Here is a 23,382-nt window from a genome sequence, read left to right as displayed (position 1 = left end):
ACGATTGTTTCAGTTCATAAAAGCTAAATATACTTATTTTATTGCAGTGACACTTCTTCTGGTCTAACAACACCTCGTGTAAGAGCTCGTCGTTCGCCGATTCCGACGCAGAAGTCACGAAAAAGTTGGAAACCGTGGAAGCGAAAACAAGTGGAAACTCACGCTTCAGATAAACTGCTGATTCCACTTCCGATACCACATCCCGTACATATAGCCATATCAATCTACAACCGTGATTCGGATCATCCTATCCCGATCGAGTCGGACATTTGCTGGGATATTCTACGGTCGATAGAGGAATGTCAGGGTGATTTGGAAGCACTAATCCGTTTTAAAGAATCCGGAGGCGATGGGAATCGTTCGGTTGGGATTAGCGTAGATGGATTGGCCGCGATTGATTCCAGTATCGATTCACTGGATTCAAACTCTTCCAATTCTGGGACCAAGGATAGTATGGATATGATAGCCGGTGCCAGTGAAACGTTACCTTGTACGAATCGTGAAGTTACGATTATAATGCCATCTACTACGCTAGGTGATGCGGGCAATACCGATAAGGCTGCGGAACATGAAAGTGAGGAAGCGACTGGTAATCAAACTCCGTCTGCTCCCACCCATTTCCATTGGACACTTAGATACTGGGGAGGCGCTAATGGAAATCAAACGGCAGCAGCTAATCGCCGCAGAAATACCAGTTACACATATAGCAGCAGCACTAGTGGTGGACCGGGTAATATAAACAGCGCTAGCACCAATTCTCAGAATGATGCCCAGCTGGAGCAAATTCGAGTCGATTTGGCCAGCCCGGAAGATATCTCACTTGATACCGATAGCTCTCGTGCCGTTTTCAGTGCGGCGTATGGAACAACTGTTTGAAAGTATGGCAGTTTAAGCAACACACTTGGGAGCTGAAATTTGTATTTGTGATATAAGTTACAGATCTACTTTTTAAATGTTCTGTTCAAATCGTAAAGCAAATTGCGTGAAAAATGCACACATCCATTTTAAATAATTTTATTTTCTTTTATATATTTAATGTTGTATATAGGATGTTTATTTTAATATGGAAAGGACAAAGTCATTTTTATCTTATTTTAATGTCTGCAAATTAGTTCATCTAGTCTAACTTATAATCACAAACGAAAACATTTCCTTAAATCTGTTGCTCTTGTTTCTTATTGTTTATTTTAACAAATTTCTCGTACCTACCATGATTCCGTACGTATCGCTAGTGTACGTGTTCTTATTTTTCAATATATTTAAACTATTTATGCTGCTATATTCGTCGTAAATCGATAGACACAATATATTTACAGATTACTTTGAGAAGTTTCTCAAAAGCTCGATGTTCTGGGAAATGGATTCGAACAAGAATGGCATTTACTAATTGATGTAAACCAAATCACGTACCGATAAATCAAGTAAAGTAACGCTAGGCTAAATTGAAGCTCGTCTAATTACTAATGTATGAGAAGAAACATAGATTTTTTTATATACTTAGCGAATAAAACACAGTTGATCTGCCCGTAACATTAAGTAGACTTTAATGGAAAAGTATCATTGAGATTTTCTCACTACGTCACCTTTTGTCGAATCTCTTGTTTAATTGTATTTCACAGGGAATGAACCTGGCACATGTTGTTTTCTCCCTAATTTTAAATTATTTGAAACGTCTTCAGAATTCCAGGCCATATCATTCCTCTTTATTAGTCAGAATTCAATAAATAACTATTGGTTTTCTCTATAAACATTCTCAGTAAAACTAGCAAAGAAGATAAAAATGAAACAATAACCTCAATAGTTAAGATCTACTTAATACCGGAATCTACAATTTGAATTAGCGTAACTTGGAAGTGAACTCGTTATACTTCATCTACAAATCTAGATCTATAAGACACGGTAACTGACAAAGTAATTATTAAAGCAAAATCGCAACAATTGACAATTTGTAATCGCTGATCCGCTTCAATGGTAAAGAACCGTCGTCGTAAAATTGCTGAAAAAATGAATGCGAACGTGTGCTCTCTCTATTCATTCTCTAAATCGTGTATGTTTTAATTGTTAAGCGTTTTGGTTTGTAGCTGCATGACTCCCTTGAATCTACAGAATAAAAATCTTGTTTTAATTTTTCTTTTTGAAAATCTGGCCAACGCCAAAGATACTAGGAATAGAAAGCCAGATATCGAGCAAGTTTCCTTTCAAGAAAATAAAAATATTTATTTACATAGCCTTTCACAGAAATCTCCGTTTTATCCGGCTTGAATGTAGCTTTTACCGCGCAGCAATACACGTCTAGCAGCTATTATTATAGGCATATCGTTACTTCTGCATGCCTGTTAGTGTACATACAAAGGAATTATACCTACTAACCACCCACAGAAGAGTACTTTCTTTATGGATCTGATTTCATCGAGAAATAAATAAAGTCATCATATCGATGAACAGTTTGCGACTAAACAAATGTAATCCAAGAGTAGTAGTTAATCATGTGAAAGAAATCCCTAAATCCAATTTGTGAATCACGTTGTACCTACCTGCTTGCAAGGACGTTCCGTAAAGATTGCTCGGAGAAGGTCTGAACAGTTTCATAGCTATTAAAATCCATGGTGTGCGAAGTTTGCCCAGGATTCGACGGCCTTGTCCGGGTTTTCTTCGATTGTCGCTCTTCTGGCATGTAGTCTTCCGTGTTTCATTATCACCTCTATGTCACCTCCACAGAGGCAGCAGAGGGAAGGGTTTTAGGATTCAAGAAGCCTTGAGGCAAATATAAAATAGTCCTTGTGATTGCTATGGACTAATTTTCGTTCAACCGTCTCAAATTGCAGGGAAAGTATTGTCGTCCAAATTGTGAAGATTTTATAATGCCAATTTTTTGCCTGACTGTTTGTATTTAGTTGATTGTAAGATGATTTATGTCGAAAGGAAAGAAGGTTGAGTAGGTATCCGATTTTACTTTGACTAGGGGAAAAGTTGGCTTTGGCAATACCTTAACCTATTATCGTCAGGGGGTAAACAACGTCCTTGAGAGCTCAATTTTGGCATGTGGATACATTGTGTTTCAGAGCAACTATTGGCCAAAATTGAGTGCCCTAGGACTGTGTTATACCCCCTGACGATAATAGGTTAAGGTATTGCCGAAGCCAACATTTCCCCTATATGTTTAGTATTACTTCTGCGTGAAGTCAACGATTTACATAGGGTAGAGCGCTACTTCGTCGTAATCGCCCATTTCCGTTCTATCGATCAGAAAAGATCAATAATATCAATGATTTCACCGTGCTCAAATCAAAAATAGATTTGTTCCGATGCGTTAGTACATTAGCTACAACATAAATCACGTTAGAGCGCATTGTATGAATATTTACGCTCATTGTTCTCAAAACAAAAGAAGCGCTCCTAGCGAATCCCCCTTTTTACGTTTATCCGTAGGATGAAGAAAATCTAATGGTGTTTCAATGCGTTTGGACGAAATTGAAACTCGTAGAACGAATTTATAATCAAGAAGCAGTGTTAGATTTTAAACAATATCTCAACAATTTATGACTCTTTATCGAATCTAGATGCTCAAAAAATCTCACACTAGCGTATCAATCTTCGAAAAATCATTTTCATTTCTCGCATCTACTTGCATCGTGCTTCATCTTTTTGCAGGAAATCTTCAAAATCGACATAAATCTTCCTTCTATCTACTCAGTGTGCGTGTGCAGTTAGCCACAGCAAAACACAATCTTTTCTGCATCGTAGATAGAGTCGTCCCGCTCGGCTTCGAGGCAACTCTCTTCTCAGGATCCCACTAAGGAGAACTAACTATGCGGCGAACTCCGGGCTAATCGCCCTGCAACGGACGTTCAACCAAGTCTCCTCAGTTTTTGATTTTTACATGTCACGCGAATTGTCTTCTAAAGTTAGCTTTGAGATAACTGTTTTTATCAGTTGGACACCAAACTAGTCTGTTGATAACATTATTGTAATAAATAAATAAATTAGGGCTGCTGTTCATAAACTACGTAGACCGTTGAGTGGTTTTGGACCCCCTCGTAGACAATCATCCATACAATTTTCAGTAGATGTATATGACCCTCATAGACACTAATGCACCCCCTGAACGAAACTATTAAAAATTAAAAAAAAGCTCAATTTTAACCAAACTTTAGACTTAGATTGGGATCTAGCGATGTCACCGGTAAGTGCGGTGCCGGTGGATCGCGTGGTCATCGTCGTCGTCGTCGTCGATGTTGCTAAGTGCCGGTCGCTGGGCGCGGATAATGTTGATGGAATGCTGATACTGCTGCTCTCCTTTGCCATCGTTGGTGATGCTAAGTGTTTGTTGGTTGGTGATGATTCGATCCGTTCGGTAGCTCCTCCTCCTGAAGAACGGACCGTCTCGGTTCGTTTTGGTTATGTGGTTTTGGAATGACTTCTGGACATGTAGAGTATTAAAATGATGGCAACGGTAATTATTGTTAATGATGTTCCGACGGTTGAATGTTTCTACTGTCTGTGTAAATTTTGTAGTTTTTGTCTGGTTTCAAAATTGACATCTTTCAATTTCTGTGCTGTAAATAATACTCTGTTCTGTTTTGAAAACAGTGTTTTCATGCATTCCCCCGTGATTTGGTATGTTGATTGATCATTGTTAAGTGCCTCGATGAAATGAAGATTATCGATCGGTTTCAGTAGCTGATGCTCGAAGATATCTTGATGAACATTTCAAATGGTCCTATCTGCTTTGATCGATTCTCTTCATCGACTTTCTCTTTCGTTAATAACTCAGCTGCAAAACCTTTCCCTGTTGTATTTGACGTTTTGGACGCTAGATAAGAACCTCCTTTATCAAACTATGTGGTAGAATTAGCGCGAAATCTGTTTGCATAGCAGTGGTTATGAAAAGAGAAAGTCGATGAAGAGAATCGATCAAAGCAGATAGGACCATTTGAAATGTTCATCGAGATATCCTCCGTCAACGTTGATATCAAACGATGAATACAATTTGGATTGTTTATTTAAATATTACAATTAGGTCGAGATATTCTAGAGTTTGATCAAAACTGTTGATAGTTACATTCTCGTTTAGTAGTATTGAGCTCTTGAGGATTTGTCTTTAGAAATAATTTTAACATGAGACATTTGTATGGCTTAAAAAAATGTCGTTTATAAGATTGGCCAAAAGATCAATATTTAGGTTTATATTGATTTTTTTTTACAATTTTAATTTTGTTTAAGCCATTCCTTCCATTTATAATGTTTCGCCTGAATCTAATGAAGTTGTTTTTAATAACATTTTGTTGGTCATTAAACGTGTATATAATTGGGTTGTTTAACTTCGAAAAATGTACCGATTTTCATACATTATCTGATAAAGCTTTGTTTTATGAGCACAACGATATTTTTATCGATCCCGTAGACATTGATCTCGATTTTTAAATCGAGATTTAAATTTTTGATCGTTGACACTAAATCTATTCGTTGACAGCTCGCTCACATACAAAGTCCCACCAAGGGGCGCTAAGATGGTGATTTTTGCTAATGTAATCGTACTTATTTGAAATAGTTCCAGTGTACCAAAATTGATGAAATTTTGGATTTAGGTTCCAATTTTAATGCAGATAACGAATATGTATTTACCTCAATACCCCTAAACAACCCAATTCTATTCAATCTGTCTTGAACCGCTTGAACCTTATGGTTTATTCTAAACTGTTCGTTGTTTTCAGTAACCAGAGCTTTATTTTGTTTTAGTAAATTGTTTAATTGGTCGTTAATTTAGTTCTAGTAATTGGTAAAAGATTTTTCAATCATGTCTAATTTATTGTTTATGAGGACAACGGAATCTTCTACATTGAACTAGAGTCGGTGTATAATGAGTCACGCCAAGAGTAATGCCAAGTCTACCTATCGAACTGTCAAACCAGCTACCTATCATGCAAAGTAAACAAACATTACGATGCTATGAAAGTTCCACGAAAGGTATTGCAATAAAATATAAAATATAATCGAAGAAATCTAGATAAACATTTCAAAAGGTCCTATCTGCATTGATCGATTCTCTTCATCGACTTTCTCTTTCGTCAATAACTCAGCTGCAAAACCTTTCCCTGTTGTATTTGACGTTTTGGACGTTATATGAGAACCTCATTTATCAAACTATGTGGTAGAATTAGCGCGAAATCTGTTTGCATAGCAGTGGTTATGAAAAGAGAAAGTCGATGAAGAGAATCGATCAGAGCAGTTCATCGAGAAATGATAATAAACACGCAGAGAGCATTCAATCACAGACAAACAGACATAACACATTGACTATTTCTCATTGTAAAACATCGTCGCTAAAACATTACCGCCACCTGTTGAGTACACTGTGGTGGGTAGTACGCTGCATAGATGGCGGTAGTGTGTAAACGTCAAACGCAAGGAAATTTTCTATGCACGCCACAGGTGGCAGTACTACCAACTGAGATACTTTCAAATTGACCGTTAAATGCTTGTTCGATGAACAACTTATGAGAGTTATGTCTGTTTGTCTGTGATTCAATTGTCATGGGATACGTTTGGTAATGATCGGTAATGAGAATTTCTACTATTTTTTGTTAAGATAATTTGACAAAATCACTGATATAATGATTTACTACAGCCGTTATTATTTTTTCTCGCTAGAAGTCATTTGAAGTTGATGTAGAAGTCCTCTGTTGCCAAGTTAAAAGAAAGGGAATCTTTCGAAAACCGTGATGCGAGTTCAACTGTTTTTCTCTTGGCGTGACTCATTATACACCGACTCTACATTGAACATCTTCAATGGATCAATGAAAATGCAAGAGAGAGCAGTGGAGAAAGCACAGGTCTGATAATCGCAACGTACGTGGTTCGAGTTCAGTCCGGTCACGACATTGGCGCAGGTGCTTCCAAAAGTAAGTGAAATTTTCTGAAAAAAAGGATATTGATTCCGGTTAGCAATAATGCAATGTTCCATGTGACTCCAATAAATGTGCTCAATTTATGTTTTAATGTTTTAATGGAATGTTCCGTTATGATTGACTGTAAAACATTTTTCGATTTAACTAAAATTAAAAACAAAAAACACGGTTTTGGCATTGCAATTGCAACCCTTAACATTTTTTCTCAACGTAAAAAAGTTATTTAGCATTTTTTCTCTTGTGCAGTAACTTCAAAAAAAGCGAATGAAATTTTATGAAAACGGATCTTGATTCACGTTAATAAGAAATAACATGTTTGCAATGCAAGGTTACGTGCCATTATGATTAACTGTGAAAATTAGCTAAACCATTAGCTACTCCATTCTAGTCGAAATTCTATTACTACACTATGTTTGTTTTGATTCGCTATGAAAGTTTGACAGATAAAATGAGCACCCCTCATTTTATCTGTCAAACTTTCATAGCGAATCAAAACAAACATTGCGTAGTACTAGAATTTCGACTAGAATGGGATACGTTAATCGTTTGCTTGGGACCAATAGGCTAGTCCTCCCGCATAAACGCGAACCATAAATTGACCTTACCTAAAATGGTTAAAAATTGTTTATAATCCCTGCTAAACTTTAACTGAAATGGTTATGGAACTTTACATGAACGTTTAATGATAAAGTTTCAACCTTATGTATTATGGTTTTTTGGAACTGGACCTTACAAATAATGGGTTGTTAAGAACCATTACCATTCCAAATTCTTGTTTTCTCCATACATTTTCTGAAAGAGAACTATATTAGAACCTTTTAACTTATGGTTTGAGAACTTTAATGGTAATGGTTATGGTAGTCAGTAAGGTCCACGAATGGTTTTGTAACATCGATCAACTTTATGTGGAATATATCGCGAATTGGTTGCCTGTAATTTACTGATTACCAATTCACGATATATTCCACGTAAAGTTGAGCGATAATACAAAACCATTAATGAACCTTACTGACTACCATAACCATTACCATTAAAGTTCTCAAACCATAAGTTAAAAGGTTCTAATATAGTTCTCTTTCCGAAAATGTATGGAGAAAACAAGAATTTGGAATGGTAATGGTTCTTAACAACCCATTATTTGTAAGGTCCAGTTCCAAAAAACCATAATACATAAGGTTGAAACTTTATCATTAAACGTTCATGTAAAGTTCCATAACCATTTCAGTTAAAGTTTAGCAGGGATTATAAACAATTTTTAACCATTTTAGGTAAGGTCAATTTATGGTTCGCGTTTATGCGGGCTGGCTAGTCAAGTAGTGAGCCAATTTAAAATCGTTAGTTTCGTATTGATTGTTGGCATTACTCTTGGCGTGACTCATTATACACCGACTCTAGCTTAACTCATTGATGATTAAACAATTTTACCCATTAATGAGTATCTGTTACCCATTAATGATTAACAATTACTCATTAATGGGTAAAAAAATTACTCACTTAATGAGTTAAGCCACTTTTCTTCAAAATGGGTCTTTTTCAACCATTAATGGGTACTTTCAAGTTAGCGTGAGGGATTCTTGGATTTTCCTGTGTTTCGAGGGGTGCATCGATTAGCTTGGGACCGAAGATAGTACAGTTTGTTTATAGTTGTTAGATAGCGCTCATGAATGAATGAAAATGCTGCGGTTTTGACAGAACTTTTTTTTCTTCGGGACCTCTATGGAACTATGTTGTGGCTTCCACAGTATTTTAAATTGATCATTTTAGATGGTCCAGTTTTGAACCCACCACAGCATGCTCACATTTCGGCAAAAGTGGGTTTACTCGACTCAATTTTTGAGTTGATCTGAACGACCGTGAACCTGTTGCGGACTCGTCGCAATTTGATGTCGACATATTTGGTTTGAGGAGACGCTATGATCTGTCATTTTTTGTGACAGTTTCAAATTTCTCATCATCATTTCAGTGCCAACATTTCAAAGGGGCGTAATTGCTTTTGTAAACAATGGCTTTAGTCGTCGATTTCTCGCGAATGAAAGCACACTCATGAAAATGAATGACACCAGCACGCAGAGGAATGTTTCCTGTATTAGCTAGCATTTGTAATTTGAAGGGGTGGGTTTTCATTTGCGAGAAATCTACGTCTAAAGCCATTGTTTACAAAAGCAATTACGCCCCTTTGAAATGTTGGCACTGATTTTTCGCCTTCCTCCTCGCTCGCAGTGTTTGAACAACAGAGGACAATATTAAGTGCAAAAAGTGTATTCCGCTACAGGAAAGTTATGTTTTTCTTTTGATAATAGCTTTTTCCAGTGGTAAAAGTGCGCGATTACGATTAAGTGACTGTTCTTGGGTTGGAATCAGCTCAATAATCATGGGTACGTATGATGATTTGGACATTAAATCAAATTACTCGTGAAACAGCAGCGTTACCCTTGTCCTAGTGACTAAGTTTTGTTATGTTTTCATGCTTTATTCTGCGCTCGTTTTACTCTTTCGCCGCTTGAGAGGTGGAATATTAGTCGTGGATTTATGTGAAGTTTGGTGACAATGCGAATTATTCTATTGAAAGAACTAAATTCTAGTTCCCACCCATCACCATACGCACGGTACGCACATTCCTTTCCAATGGAAACCGAATGACGGCGAGAGGCGTTTATGCTGATGTGTTAATGAATGAGCAACCTATCCTCTCTTTTGCTCTCTTCGTGTTATCTTATCATTCGCATTCGAAATATGTAAACATTCGCCGGTTCAGAACCACGCCAAAATTGTACAACGTCGGGATTAGGAACTACAGTCGTACAGATTAAGTTGCTTGAAATGTTTAACAAGAAAATTAAGCTAGTATTTTATTTCCAGGTTCAACTAACGATTCTGTTAAGCTTGAGAAGCATCTAAAACTTCTCAAAGAAGAATACACCAAGCTGCAGAAAAACTATGCAGAGCTGGAGCGGAAATATAGTAAAGCTGTCGCTTCCAGCGATGATCACGACCTAGGCGAATTCAGCAGCTTTGTTTCGCGTCTCGTCATGACCGTTGCCACATTGTACGGACGTAAGACATATTCGGATATAACAGTCAAGCTGAAAGACAAAATCATGCCGGGTCACAAGTTTGTATTGAACGCCCGTAGCGAAGAATGGCGCGAAGAGGTCATAGGGGACAAATCGGAACTTGGTATGGATTAATATTTATCACGACTTAAAACCACAATCCATCATTGAATAATATTTCTCATTTTAGATTGGTCTGACCTAGATGCCGACGTCGGTTATGCCTTACTTCGCTGGATTTATACCGACGTCGTAGATCTGCAGCATGACTCGCTTGCTCTAGATCTACTCAAAACATCCCACCGTTTCAAATTGCCCGGTCTAATGGGACTTTGTGAGCGGGCACTGGTGTCGTCTGTTTCCGTACGGTCCTGTGTTCGGTTTTACTGTGTAGCCGAAGATGTCGGTGCAGCTAACCTGTTGGAATACTGTTCGGGATTGATTTCGACCCACTGGGACGATCTGACGCCTCAGGACTTTGAACACATGTCCGGTCCGCTGTTGTACAAGATGTTGAAAAGTAAAACGAAGCATCCGTTGCATGCTGCAGTTCGTCTGCTTCGAGAGGACGTTGTTTTTCTATGCCTGGTGGAAAACGACGGTTCGGTAAGTTCAATCATAGTACCTACCCTATATATCTAAATAACGGTTCTCTGCAGTGCTCATAATAGCATATCTGTCTACGGTAGTTTTGACCCACAATTCATTCCGTCGTACGATTGTCGACTATTCAGCAATTTTTGAGTTCATTATATTCTGAAAAACATTTAAAAATTAAAATCAACAGCAACCCTTTTTAATGAATTCGGTAAATGCTGTAGTTCAAAAACATTCATTTATTCAAAGTTTGCTGAAAAAGTTCGAAAATAAGTTTTAAACATACTTCTTCTTTTTCTTCTTTGAATTTAGCTTATCGCGTACTCTCAGTGTTCTAGATGCTCTTCCACAGTTATTAATTGAGAGTTAAACATACATTTTAACGGCTAATTCACTCATTTTAGATGAGTTGCAACGTTCTACAAATTGCACTTATTATTGTCGAACACAATAACTTTTGTTTACATCCACATGAGCAGTGAATGTAGACGCAACCTCAATCGAGGGTTTTATTTACCGCCCACTCTAAAAATCACAAAATTCAGTCGAATCGACTTATAATTGCAAAAATCATTTATGAGTAAGTGAAGAAAAATGTTTTTTTTTTACTTTATTTAGGAGATTCTTAGCCATGGACTAGGTAGCTTATCTCCGAAGGAAAAAAAAAAGACAGATTGATTGATTTGAGTTATACAGCGGTAAAAGAGATCAAAAATTGAGTGTACTATGTGGTACTATACTCACTTTTGTTTACATTCCGTTTACTCACTTACTGAGTCAAAAATACTCACTGTCATAAAAAAGTGTCAAAAATTTGTATGGAAGGTTGGCCACGCGGGAGAAGGGGGTTTAAAAATTCCAAAACCGGTATACGTAGTTCTCAACAATTTACAAACCATTTTTTTTTTAACTAGTTCGTTTATTTGGAAGGCTCAATCGCGTTAGCTTTACGGAGTCGATAGTTCATTTTACTTTGTTTGTAACAAAATTCACTTAATTCTATGTCTAGTAGGAGTTGGGCCGAATACTCGCGGCTTACCCGAGGTTAGAGAGGTACATTGTCGCAGGATAGGATCAGGGGAGGAGCTTGGGGGTAAGGTTTCGTTGTCTCATCAGAGCGTTGTCGCCAGTATGAACGGTAGTGCGGTTCTAGTTTCGTCTGGAGTTCGACCGACTATGGTGACCAGTGGGCGACGATGAGACTCGTCGAGACGGAGGGACAAGACAAATAAAAACTATTAAAGAGAGACAAAAGACAAAGGAATTAAATTCTTATACTAGACATTTGAAGAAACACATAAACCGACTGCATATAGCAGTTATCGCGAGTTCCCAACACGTCTCTGGTAGGAACATAGGGTTGTCTTCCTTGGGCCTCGAGGGTATTCCAAAGTCGCTCTCTGGCAGCGTCATTATCCTTACATTGCCAAACTGCGTGATCGATGTCATCGTAACCGTTTCCACACCGACAAATGTTGCTGTCCACGATGTTTATTCTATTGAGATGAGCATCTAGCGAGTAGTGGTTGGACATAAATCTACTCATCGCGCGAATGAAGTCACGACTCCAAGCCTTTAAACCACGCTTTAGAAGAAACATTAGGAATAATTGAATGTAACCACCGTCCAAGATTTCCATTGTCCCAATCGGTTTGTCAACTCGAAAGGGCTCTGACGCACTAAGTGGTAAAATCCATCGTGTGAAATTTGTCTGTCATAAAATTCGCCTTCCTGGGCGCCCACCTTTGCGAGAGAGTCCACCTTCTCATTGCCTGGGATTGAGCAATATGAAAGGGACCCATACAAAGGAAATCATACATGATCTTTCGACCAGCACACTCATCATCAGTGCCATCACCAAGCCTCGATTGAACTGATACTATCCGAGAAGATGAAGTAATGGTCTGCGGGCATGTTGAAAATCATCCTCAATGCGAAGTTGATTACTGCCAGCGCAGCAACAAAAACGGAACAAGGTTCCTGGAGCTTGCGGAAGGCGCTTGAATTTTCATTGAAGACACCGAAGCCAGTGAATCCACTGAGACGAGACCCGTCTGTAAAATATCTGTTCACAATTTCAGAAAGTCCACATCTGTGCAGATTATCTCAGGTTTTTGAATGGTTATTATTTCGACCTATCTACATTCAGTCGGTACAATGTTATTTTTGTAAGAAATTGAATAAGTCTAGCAAGCGTCGTTTTGCGATATCTGGGAGATTGAACTTAATCAAAACATTTCCCGTTGAGGAGTTGTTCGATGAAAGAATAGCCATATAGAATTCCAGCAACGTGAATGGTCTATCTAAAGAGCCGCCGCTTGGAGACGTTTCCCGAAAAATATGTTGTACTGGAACTGAGTCCGGACATACCTTTTTAGCGAAATCGAATATCCATCGGTTGGAGTATTCTTCACTCTCATTAGAAGATGAGCGTTTACGCATGTTGCGAGCCACCCTCCACCCTTTAAATATTCTTCGAAGTAAGGGAGGTTTTGTGTCCACGAAAAGCTTTGAAAGCATCCGATTTTCCTATATACAATTTAGTGCATTCTTCGTTCCTATCCTGATGTGGCTGGTCTCCTTTTGAAGGGTGCACTTGGAACTTTTCTTTTTTGTGCTTCCAGTGAGCTTTTGTAAATCAAATCGGCGAGGAATTGATATTCTTCCAACGGTAAAAGTGTATCTATTGATTCGACACCGATTGTCACCGCCGTTGCATATTTCTGCCAATCGATGTTCCTTGTAAGAATAAATAGAACTCGAGATGGTTCTGCAGAGTGAAAGCCACACTTAATTGAAATGATGATTGGCAAATTATCACTACCATGGGTATCATTGATAACCTTCCTCATACAGTCCAATGATAGCAATCCTTAACACAAAGATAGCTCGAGTCGGCTTTCTCGATCTGGAGGTTTTGCTATTCGTGTCGTTTCACCAGTGTCCATAGTCAAGTTGAAATCGTCACATAAATCGTAAAAAATAGCCGCTCTATTGTCATCATATACATAGGTAGCCCCACCCAATACCATGGGAGTTCATATCACCCAGGATTAATACTGGGGATGGCAGAATCTAAACTAGTTTCCAGAGTTGACTACGGCTAATGGTAGAACGTATACTAAAGTTATGCAAAGATCTTTGTTCTTCACATTTATTTGGCAAGCGACGATTTCGACGCCTGATAGAGCCGCAAGAGAAGTTGAGTTCTCTATCGGAAAGAAGTCATATTTCACAGAGAGCAAATATATCACAATCAGAATTGTGAGGTAAAAATTTGAACGAGTCTAGACTACGGCAGTTCTGTTGTAACACAGTGATCATACCTTCGATCTCGTTCGATAAATTTAGTTGTTTATTAATTTATTTGATAAGGCTCAATCGAATTAACTTTACAGAGCCGAGGATTCTTGGTCACTATACAATACATCTTAAAACTATAGTCAAACGGTACAACACAATAAACACTTTATCTTCCGCTGTCCGAAAAGCCTCCTCCATCAGAACGGTAGCCGCTTCCAGTGGTTTCATTGTATGGCAGTATTGTTAACGGGGGTCAAAGCACTTCCATTGCAGCAATGGACACAAAACGTAGTCAGCACTCACGCACTCATCACTAAACGGTTGCTTTCCAAAGTCGACGACGCATCGATCGAAAGAACTGCTGATGAAGAACAATGAGGAGGACCACACAATGGTTGCTACCGAGATAACAGACGACCGCGTGGCACACATTGAGAGTGGCCTGCTTTTGTCGACAGCCGAGTGCACATGAATTATCCATCGAAATATATGATAATATATGATTGATGCAAGGAGGGGCCACGAAACAGTCAATTGATTAAGATATGATTCTAATGTTGGAAGCAAGGCAGAAACTAAGCTTGTAAGCGGGTCTTGTGTTTCGTCTTTAAGCTAATAGTACGTTCAGACTATAGCTCATACCACGTAGTATAGGTTTTCTTGATATCATATTATATTACGTGATATCAACTTTAGTCTGAACCTGGTATAATGTCATGACGTCAGGGTAGGCGTGTAAGAATGCATGAGAAAGCGAATACTATCTACCACACCTTTTATTTTGTTAAACTTATGACCGGTGTATTACTGTTGCGTTCAGAAACATATGGGAATTCGGGAAGTGGGCTATATTGTTAAATTACAATATTTGATAACACTCTAAGAATTCTCTACAAATAACTCTTTCAGTATGAAATTATCTCTGAATTTCTAATAATTTCGCAAAATTTCGTTGGAATTCTCCGTTAGAATCTCCTGAAAAATTATTTTTGTATTTTCCTAAGCATTATAGAAGCGTTCTCTCTAAACTTTAATATAATTGTTCCAAGAATTTCTAATGATTTCTGCTCAGGAATTCTTTAAAAAAATCCAAAGAATTCGTTTGGAATTATCATTGGAGTTCCATTGAAATTCTCTTGAAAGTTTTCTTAGTATCCCATTATTTTTCAATTACCCACCTAATTTCCATCGAGTTCTTTTAGTATTCTATTTAGAACTACATTGAAATTCTCCTTAGAATATACTTGGAGTTCTTCCAATTAATTGTAATTAGATTTCTCCTCCATTATCGTGGAATTCTAGTCAGACCATCTTTGGAGTTCTTTTCAGAATACCTTTAAAATTATCCTCATAAGTTTATTCAATCTTCCTTAGCATTTCGTTAGTACATCATACTTCAAAGTTTCGTGGATTTTCTCCTTAGAATTTCCATGGCATATCCCTAGCATTCTCTTCAGGATTAGTTTTGGGATTCTCCTGGAAACTTGCAATTCCCCTTATAAAGTACTCCTCCTAATTTGATGATTAAAATATATATTATAGAATAGAACAGAGTACAGTCAACTACCTCGGTATCGTGTTATAGAACCATAGTAAAAATGTATTTAATGTTCTATAACTCAATGTTCCCTTAAATATCGAGTTATAGAGAGTTTCCATTTTAGTTCAATTCCGATCGAAAAAGGGAGGTTGTCCCAAGTAACATTTTACGTTTTATGAAGTACTATAAGGCTACTATAAAACAACATTCATAAAACCCTGTTCAAGATAGATTTGCCTTTATTACATCCACCAACACCTCATTAAGACTAGAATATTTCTAGTTGACCCACCCTGAACAAGGTTCTGAGGAGTGTATTTTCGAGACACTTCAAGATAGACTTGCTGCAAAAAGGTTATATGACGAATGCATTGAGAACCATTTGAAAATCACATTTTAATTACAGTCAAAGCAATTTGGCATACATAAAAACCAAAATTGGGCCATTTGCCTTTGGCGCTTGCTTAGTTCACTAAAAGACATCAATCATGATGAAAAGGAATACATAAGAATCAACCGATAAACAAAAACATTATAAATTCATTGCAACAACAAAAAAACTGATCGAAAATGAAACTGCAAAAAATCCTCATAACCTCATCAAATATTTACCAAAATTATTAAATTAATTCTCATATTGTGGCCAGGTGCCAGATTGAATCTAATGTGATATTTTGTTGGTTTTTGTAATCTCTATTACTGCTCATTGATGAACTTATAAGAATAAAGTTATTTTCAAGAAAGGATTGTATGCAAATGGGATAATAACAATATCCTTCAGCATTTCCTTATGATTCTGCGTTTGAAAGCCTCACTAGAGTTATGTTTTCTATGTCTCCAGGCGGATCCATCTTTTTTGTTTAAATTGTAAAAAATGGGGGGATTTGTGATACACTTTATTGAAGCCAAAAAAAAAAACAATATATACTTATTGATCCCGGTTGAAACGAAACGGTTTTATAATTGCTTTTATAATGATAAAACACCTTTATGGAGTAATTTGTCGTGACATCAATAAATCATTACCGAGCAGGTTTATGAATGATTTACTGAACTGTTTTATTAAGGGATAGTGTTCTAAATGTTGTATTTAAACTAAAACGATTGCTTATTGCCATTTTAAAACCACAATATAGGGGAAATGGATGTAATGTCGGCCTAAGTGTTCCTAATTTGGGCCCATACATAAATTCAACAATCGACTAAATTTTCAATAGCGACCAAAAGTATCCATTAATACCGTCCCAATGACGCGTTCATCTAGATAAAATTGATAAATAGCAGCTTTTTAGCGATGGGCTCTGAGATCCATAGGCAAACATTAGAGCCATTTACCCTATCAGAGTGAAAGCTAAAAGGCTGTTAAATTGTTACTTGGGGTGCTAAGTATGACAGAAATTAGATCTAAGTCCTACGTATCCAAAAGATAAGATCGTACTTTAGGGGGATTAGCATTTTTTTTATCATTTTTTGTCGTCAAAAATGAACTCAGCGCCCAAAAATAAATATATGAGATTTTTAACCAGATTCAGAAACATTTTAGATTTTGTACGCCTTTAGTTCGGACTGTCGCCACTGTGAGTCGCAGTTGCAGTGAGAGACATTCGTGTATCATTTTAGTTTGGTATTGTATTTTGAAGGCTTGAGTCGGACGATCGCTTACCCTTAGAATCCCAAATAACATTTTACACTCCTATAAGACATTCATTCATAAAACATTGACAGGTTTGCCTTTATTACATTCACAAAAAACCTCATTAACACTTGGAGAAGGTTTTGAAGGATATATTTTGGAGGCATGACTAAAGCATTGAGAACCAGATGAAAACCATGTTTAGACTACAATAAAAGCAACTTGGCATCAATAAAAACCAACATTGTACTATTTGTCTTAGCCGCTTGTTAAGCCTACCAAAAACAGCATAAATATCATCCGATCTTGATAAATCCAATTGAAGCACAAAATCTGATCGAAAATGAGAATGTAAAAATCATCTTAAAGTTCCCCGTTATTAAAGTGAAATATTTAACAAAATTATCAAATCACTTCTAATATTGTGGCCTAGTTTTAGATGCCAAATTCAACCTAATGTAAAATGCGCTTTGGAAAATAAAAAAAAAAAATACAGAAAACGTTGATTAAAATAATTATTTTTAATTTATTAAAAAGAATATAATTATTTTTTGAATAAATTATTGAGCTCAGCCGAAGTAATTCGATAATTTTCGTAATCTCAATAACTGCTCAGTGATTAATTGATGAGAACAAAATTATAATCAAGGCGAAATATCATGAAAAACGAAGATTGTTAAAACCAAATAGAATAAGAGCAATATGGCGGTGGCATTAAAATAATTTAAATGTGTAAAAGCTGTTTTACTTTCATGAAATCACTAACAAATGAATAACGTTTTTTACGGCTGTTATGAAGATAATTTGAAGATTAATTTTTTCAAATCTGTAGCCATTTTGCTTAATACGGTTTAGTTTTATGACAGCAATAATGGAGGCAAAAAGTTTTAATCGTCAAAATTTGTTTACCTTTCGATAATTTCGTTGTAATAATTTCAACGTTGCCAGATATAAAGATAAGGCCCCTCAGGATAAGGATTTTTTAATAATCACAATTATTAATGTCTGCCTGCGCTCAAATGTCAGAGAAAACTATTGTGATAGACTTTTATCGTTCTGAATATGCTCAAATAATAATTCATCTAAAAAAAATTCTTAGACATCATCCATCAAGTCCGCCACGGTTGTAACAGGTAGGGTCCTCCCTGCCCAGCACTAATGAGACCCCCCTCTACACTGCCTCAGGGTCGGCATACACGTGTGACTATCGCGGCCAAGGAAACACTCAAATACTCTTACTTTTACAGGTCTCTTTTATTTCCCTAACTTTCCCACTTTCTTATCGGTTATCTCCTACCTTAGCCTTCACTAGTTCTTCCTTCGTCTTCCGTTGTCGATGAGGGCCCCCTTCTCCTCCGTTCTGCTACACCTTCACCTTCACTTTCTCATTTCTTTTGCTTCTGTCCTTCGTCCCTCGGTTTCGACTGTGGGCTGCCCAGTAGAGTGATGCAAAATTTGAACCCATTTGGTGAGAAAATTCTCAAAATTTAAACCCATTTGGTGAGAAACTGTGATGGCACAAACCATTTGAAGTTTGTATGGGAATTACTATGGTAAACCCAAGATTTTGGTTCATGTCTATCTAATAATTCACCATATCGGTCTGCTTCAAAAGCTTTCAACTGTGCCTGTAGGAAATTTTCCCAGCTACAACTTTGCTGAAGACCACTTTTTGATTAAGTGCAAGGATCGAAAGTTATCAATGGTTCAATGCGCTGATGTCTTTTGGTCATGCTCAATCAACTGCTCAACAGGCAACATTGGTGTTTCTGGGGCGTTGAATAGGACACAAAAATCATGGCTACTATGTCACACTGCAAAATACAGTGTTGCCTACAGAGTAGCTGCTTGATCATGTCATAAGTTTACCAATCTCTTAAATAATTAATAACTTTTTCCTGTCTCTTTTTTTTTTTTTTTTTTTTCCTTTGGTTTGTTTTTTCCGTCGATCTTGTTTTCCGTGCTGAGCACCAATGCTACCGACGTGCCAAGGAAGGCAGCTCCCACACCTGGACCCTACCTATCGACCCATCAACTCATGAACCGGGGACCAACGGCTTTACTTCCCATCCGAAGGAAGGCGTGATCAGAGATGTTATGCCTCAGAACATCCCGGCGGCGCCGACTGGGATTGAACCCAGGCCTGCTGGGGTGAGAGGTAATCACGCTTACCACTACACCACCGGCGCCGTTTACTTTTTTTTTTTTTTTTTTTTTTTTTTTTTCCTGTCTCGTTTTACATAGAAACGATTCTCAGCAAAGTTGTAGCTGAGAAAATTTTCTATAAGAATGGCTATCGAACTGTTTCGCAGCTCAATATGGAAAAAGACTAGAAGGCAATGAACAAAAAATTGAGATTTCCCATAGTAATTTACATGTAAACTTCAAATGGCTTGTGCGAAGCCTGTTTCTAACCAATTGAATTGTAACTTTGGGAGGCTAATCAGGACCCGATTTGAAACCATTTAAGCACAGTGGAGCGCCAGGCAATTGGCTAGCAACGATGGTGGGTGATTTCCTTGCGCTCTCGATCGTTGATCCATTTTCCTTCAGCCCAATTTCGCCCCATCATGGCCCCCTTACATCGCCTCCCAATCCTGCTGTCAGCGGCATCTGGCTGTGAATAGCGGAACTTCGTGGAGTGGTTGCGTGCTGTCCAGTGGGTGGTGGACGGTGTTGGCACTAATATTTGAATCATTTCCTGGTATTCATAACATTTAAATCGAAACACTAAACTCGCGACAATCTCAACAATCTTAGGCAGATAGACACACCACTGGTTACACGGTCTAAGGGGAGAGCGTGTTACAAATGTGTGACAAGCAACCCAACTAACTGTGTAAGCTGAATAAGGACTTATTCAGGCAAACATGTGCTGCTTCAGCAAAAAAAAACAGCTTATTCAGCCTAACACGGCGAGGAAATAGAAACACTAGTCGAAAGAGTATCAAGCATAAGCGAGCATGTATTAAATACGTCACGTTATTTTAGGGAAACTCAACTCCTCCCACGTTTTTCCTATTCCCGATTTTAACCGGAAATTTCTTTCGACATCTCCCAAAAATCTCTTTCGTCCGCAATTTTTATCACAACGTCTCTTAGAAGTTTATTTAGACTATTCCGAAAACCTTCTAGCTTTCGCCGGAAGTAGCATTCGAATTTCTTCAGAAGTTTCTTTAAAACTACCTCAAGAAGTTTTTTCCAGCGTTTCCAAAAAGTTTCTTCCATCTTTTCCAGGAAATCCCTTTAAACTTCTACCGGACGTATCATCGAATTCTCCCAGAAGTTTATTTCGTCTTCCGTTTCTCCATAAGCTTCTTCGGGAGGTTTTTTCCGACTTCTATTGGAAGGTTTTTCCAAGCTTCTTCTAGCTTTCCCTGGAAATGGCCACTCCTGGAATTTTCTTCCGATTTCCGAAACCTTTCTGGCTTCCTCTGGATGTGTCATTCACTTTTTTCCGAATGTTTTTTTGAATTTTCCCTAGAAGTTTCTCATGATTTTACTAGGAAGTTCCCCGGATATTTTTCCGACTTTTTTTAGAACTTTCCTTAAAATTCCTCCAGTAGAGCTTCTTTCTCTAGAAGTTTTTTCGGTTTCCTCCAGAAGCTAATTCAAACATTCCCCGGAAATTTATTCCGACTTTCCTGGAAAAGGGGTGTTCAAAATGGATATTTCGTTTTTTATTGGTTAGGACTGGATTTTTCAACCTCGAAAATCTTAGAGTCATATCCCTAACTTCTTAGTAAAATGTTTAAATTTTCGCCTTGGAAAAGGCAAAAATAAAGAATTAATTAAAATAGTAAATACCGATAAATACCGAGTTTTAAACCTATGATACCGATAAGCTTGAAAACAATCTGACAACGCTGTGTGCGGTCATTGTAAAGCTGTTCTACTCCACCGTTGGGTCAACGAGTTGCATGGCATCCTCGATATGGGTGAATTTCTCACATTGGAAGCAGTTACTAAGAGTGTTCATAGGCTTGGAACAGGTGGGAGCTTAATCGTTCCCGAAAAGTTTACATTCTCCCGGATGATGCGATGAAGTTTATGGGAGCTTGCTTGGAATTTTTGGAAGAGCTAACCCCTTCGCCGAATAAAATCGCTGCTATGGTTCAGAAGGCAGCCAATTTTCAGCTGACTGACAGCATCTGTAGTTTTCTGTCGGCAGTTTTCCGCAATCCCAGTTTGGCACTGATACAGGTTTATTTAGATAATCATCGAAACGCAGTTTCCGGAGTAGGCTTGTCTATTTCTAATCGCAACATGACGCAAACGCCATTGACAATATTGTATGTATTACCATCAATTTAAAGAGTCTGGATCGTGGATCACAGTCCCTTCTCTCTTCTGTCAGATGTCATAGTGTGAGCGAAGAGACGAGCGAAGCGTTGAAACGAACTTAAGGAATAATATCATCAATGGAAATTCCCATTATTGACATTATTCCTTACAAGCGTTGAACGCTCGCACTATGGTATCGGCCTCAGTCGGCTGATCTGTTGTTGTGTATGTATATCGTTTCAGGCGTACCTTCTAGCATTTTTTTTCTGGAGTTTCTCTTCCGTCGTCAGATTCGCATATATTACATTTCATTTTAACCTAGGTGCTCCAGCTACTACAGTAACTTACCAGTCTTAATTGTTATGATATATATCTAAGTGTTTTTACATTGTTCCTGCCTTGGAAATTAAGTATTTTAAACAGATTTTTTTTTGTTTGTTCTAAAGTCTCAACATTTGAAATTCTATGTACTTCGATAGTACTGTATCAGGGAGACAACTTCAAAATCATCTTCAGAACTTTGTTCTTTGTTTTTGTTTCCTTTGCAGTGCTTTTTTTCCTGGTAGTGTAACAACTAGACCATATTGGCATGGCCGGTTTATTCGTCAGGCAAAGTTTGGATTTCCTGTTTATAAGACGATACAAACATTTTAAATATTCCTAGATAGAGCAGGAATTAGGGCGTAACAGCTTTAGTAAATAATGACTTCTATCGATGATTTCTAGGAATTCAAGGCACGTCCACGCAGACCAACCTAACCATCGGATAGGGGAAGTCTTTGCAACCCGATGAAGATGTTGGTTTGCGAGGGCCAGCCTTAAATTTCTAGAAATCATCAAGAGAAGTCATTGTTTACAAAAGCTGTTAGGCCCTAATTCCAGCTCTATCAAGATTTATTACATTTGGCTTGAATGCCCTCAATGTGTTCTTTAAAAGTTAATTTTTGGTCTAGTACTAATCCAAGATATTCAACTTGGTTTGACCAGGAAATCGGAACTCCGTTCATAGTGACTTCGTGACTACTACTAGGTTTCAAAAAGGAAGCTCTTGGCTTATGTGGGAATATTATAAGTTGAGTTTTGGAAGCGTTGGGATAAATCTTCCATTTTTGTAAATAAGAAGTGAAAATATCTCAACTTTTCTGCAGTCTACTGCAAATAACACGAAAACTACTTCCTTTAGCGGAAATGCTTGTGTCATCAGTGAACAAAGATTTGTGGCAAATCAGGGAGGTCCGAAGTGAAAATGTTATACAATATAGGCCCAAGAATGCGACCCTAAGGAACTCCAGCTCTAACAGGTAGTCATTCAGATTTTGAATTTTGAAAATCTACCTGCAGAGTTCTGTCAGTTAAATAATTTTGAACTAATTTCACAATATAGAGTGGAAAATCAAACTTTTTCAATTTAGCAATCAAAGCTTCATGCCACACTGTCGAATGCTTTTTCTATGTTTAGAAGAGCAACTCCAGTTGAGTAGCCCTCAGATTTGTTGGAACGAATTGAATTGGTAGCTCTTAAGAGTTGATGAGTAGTCGAAAGCCCATGGCGACACCCAAACTGTTCATCTGCAAAAATTGAGTTCGTATTGATATAAAGCATCATTCTATTTAAAATTATCTTTTCAAAAAGTTTACACGCAAACCAAAAATCTATTACAATGAATGTTAGTTCCGTTTCCTATCATCCTCTGTTCATGAACATCGCAGCGAATGTTAGAAGTTGACCTTACAGGCGATGTAATGGTTTTTTTGTCTTTTTCATTTCGTGTTCTTTCTACGCTTTCGACTATACCAGTAAGCTTGTAGAACGACGCACATTGTAGAACATTGTAGAACGACGCACACACTTATCTCGAATCTCTCCAGCAGAAAAAGCATACGAAGTCGAGCATGCGAGAAAATGAGCGCTTCATGTTTGCTTTTAGGCTATCCATATTCAGAAGCATGGAAAGAGAAGTGGAGAAAGCACAGGTCTAATAGTCGCAACGTCCGTGGTTCGTGTCCAGTCGGCAACCTTTTTTCTATTTTTTCCACATAATTAATTTCACTCACTAATACACT

The 23,382-nt window shown here is 37.7% G+C and overlaps 2 protein-coding genes across 3 annotated transcripts in view; both read left to right on the top strand.

Moving 5' to 3' along the window:
• LOC135698656 (uncharacterized) overlaps positions 1-2,466 on the top strand; it is a 63,360-nt gene extending 60,894 nt beyond the window's left edge. For both annotated transcript variants that reach the window (XM_065218722.1, XM_065218721.1), the window contains one exon: positions 48-2,466. In XM_065218722.1, the coding sequence (XP_065074794.1) occupies positions 48-876 (829 nt within the window). In that variant the 3' untranslated portion in view covers positions 877-2,466. The remainder of the gene's footprint in view (positions 1-47) is intronic.
• A 6,654-nt stretch (positions 2,467-9,120) lies between these two features.
• LOC135698658 (rabankyrin-5) overlaps positions 9,121-23,382 on the top strand; it is a 56,253-nt gene continuing 41,991 nt past the window's right edge. The window contains exons 1-3 of the mRNA XM_065218723.1: positions 9,121-9,283; positions 9,768-10,085; positions 10,152-10,567. Coding sequence (XP_065074795.1) covers positions 9,280-9,283; positions 9,768-10,085; positions 10,152-10,567 — 738 coding nt within the window. The 5' untranslated portion in view covers positions 9,121-9,279. The remainder of the gene's footprint in view (positions 9,284-9,767; positions 10,086-10,151; positions 10,568-23,382) is intronic.

The sequence above is a fragment of the Ochlerotatus camptorhynchus genome, unplaced genomic scaffold (assembly GCF_037179485.1).
Source record: "Ochlerotatus camptorhynchus isolate MF236.1 unplaced genomic scaffold, CSIRO-AGI_Acam_v1.1 ptg000093l, whole genome shotgun sequence".
In the NCBI taxonomy this organism is placed as follows: domain Eukaryota; kingdom Metazoa; phylum Arthropoda; class Insecta; order Diptera; family Culicidae; genus Ochlerotatus; species Ochlerotatus camptorhynchus.
This window is presented reverse-complemented; position numbering and strand designations above follow the sequence as displayed.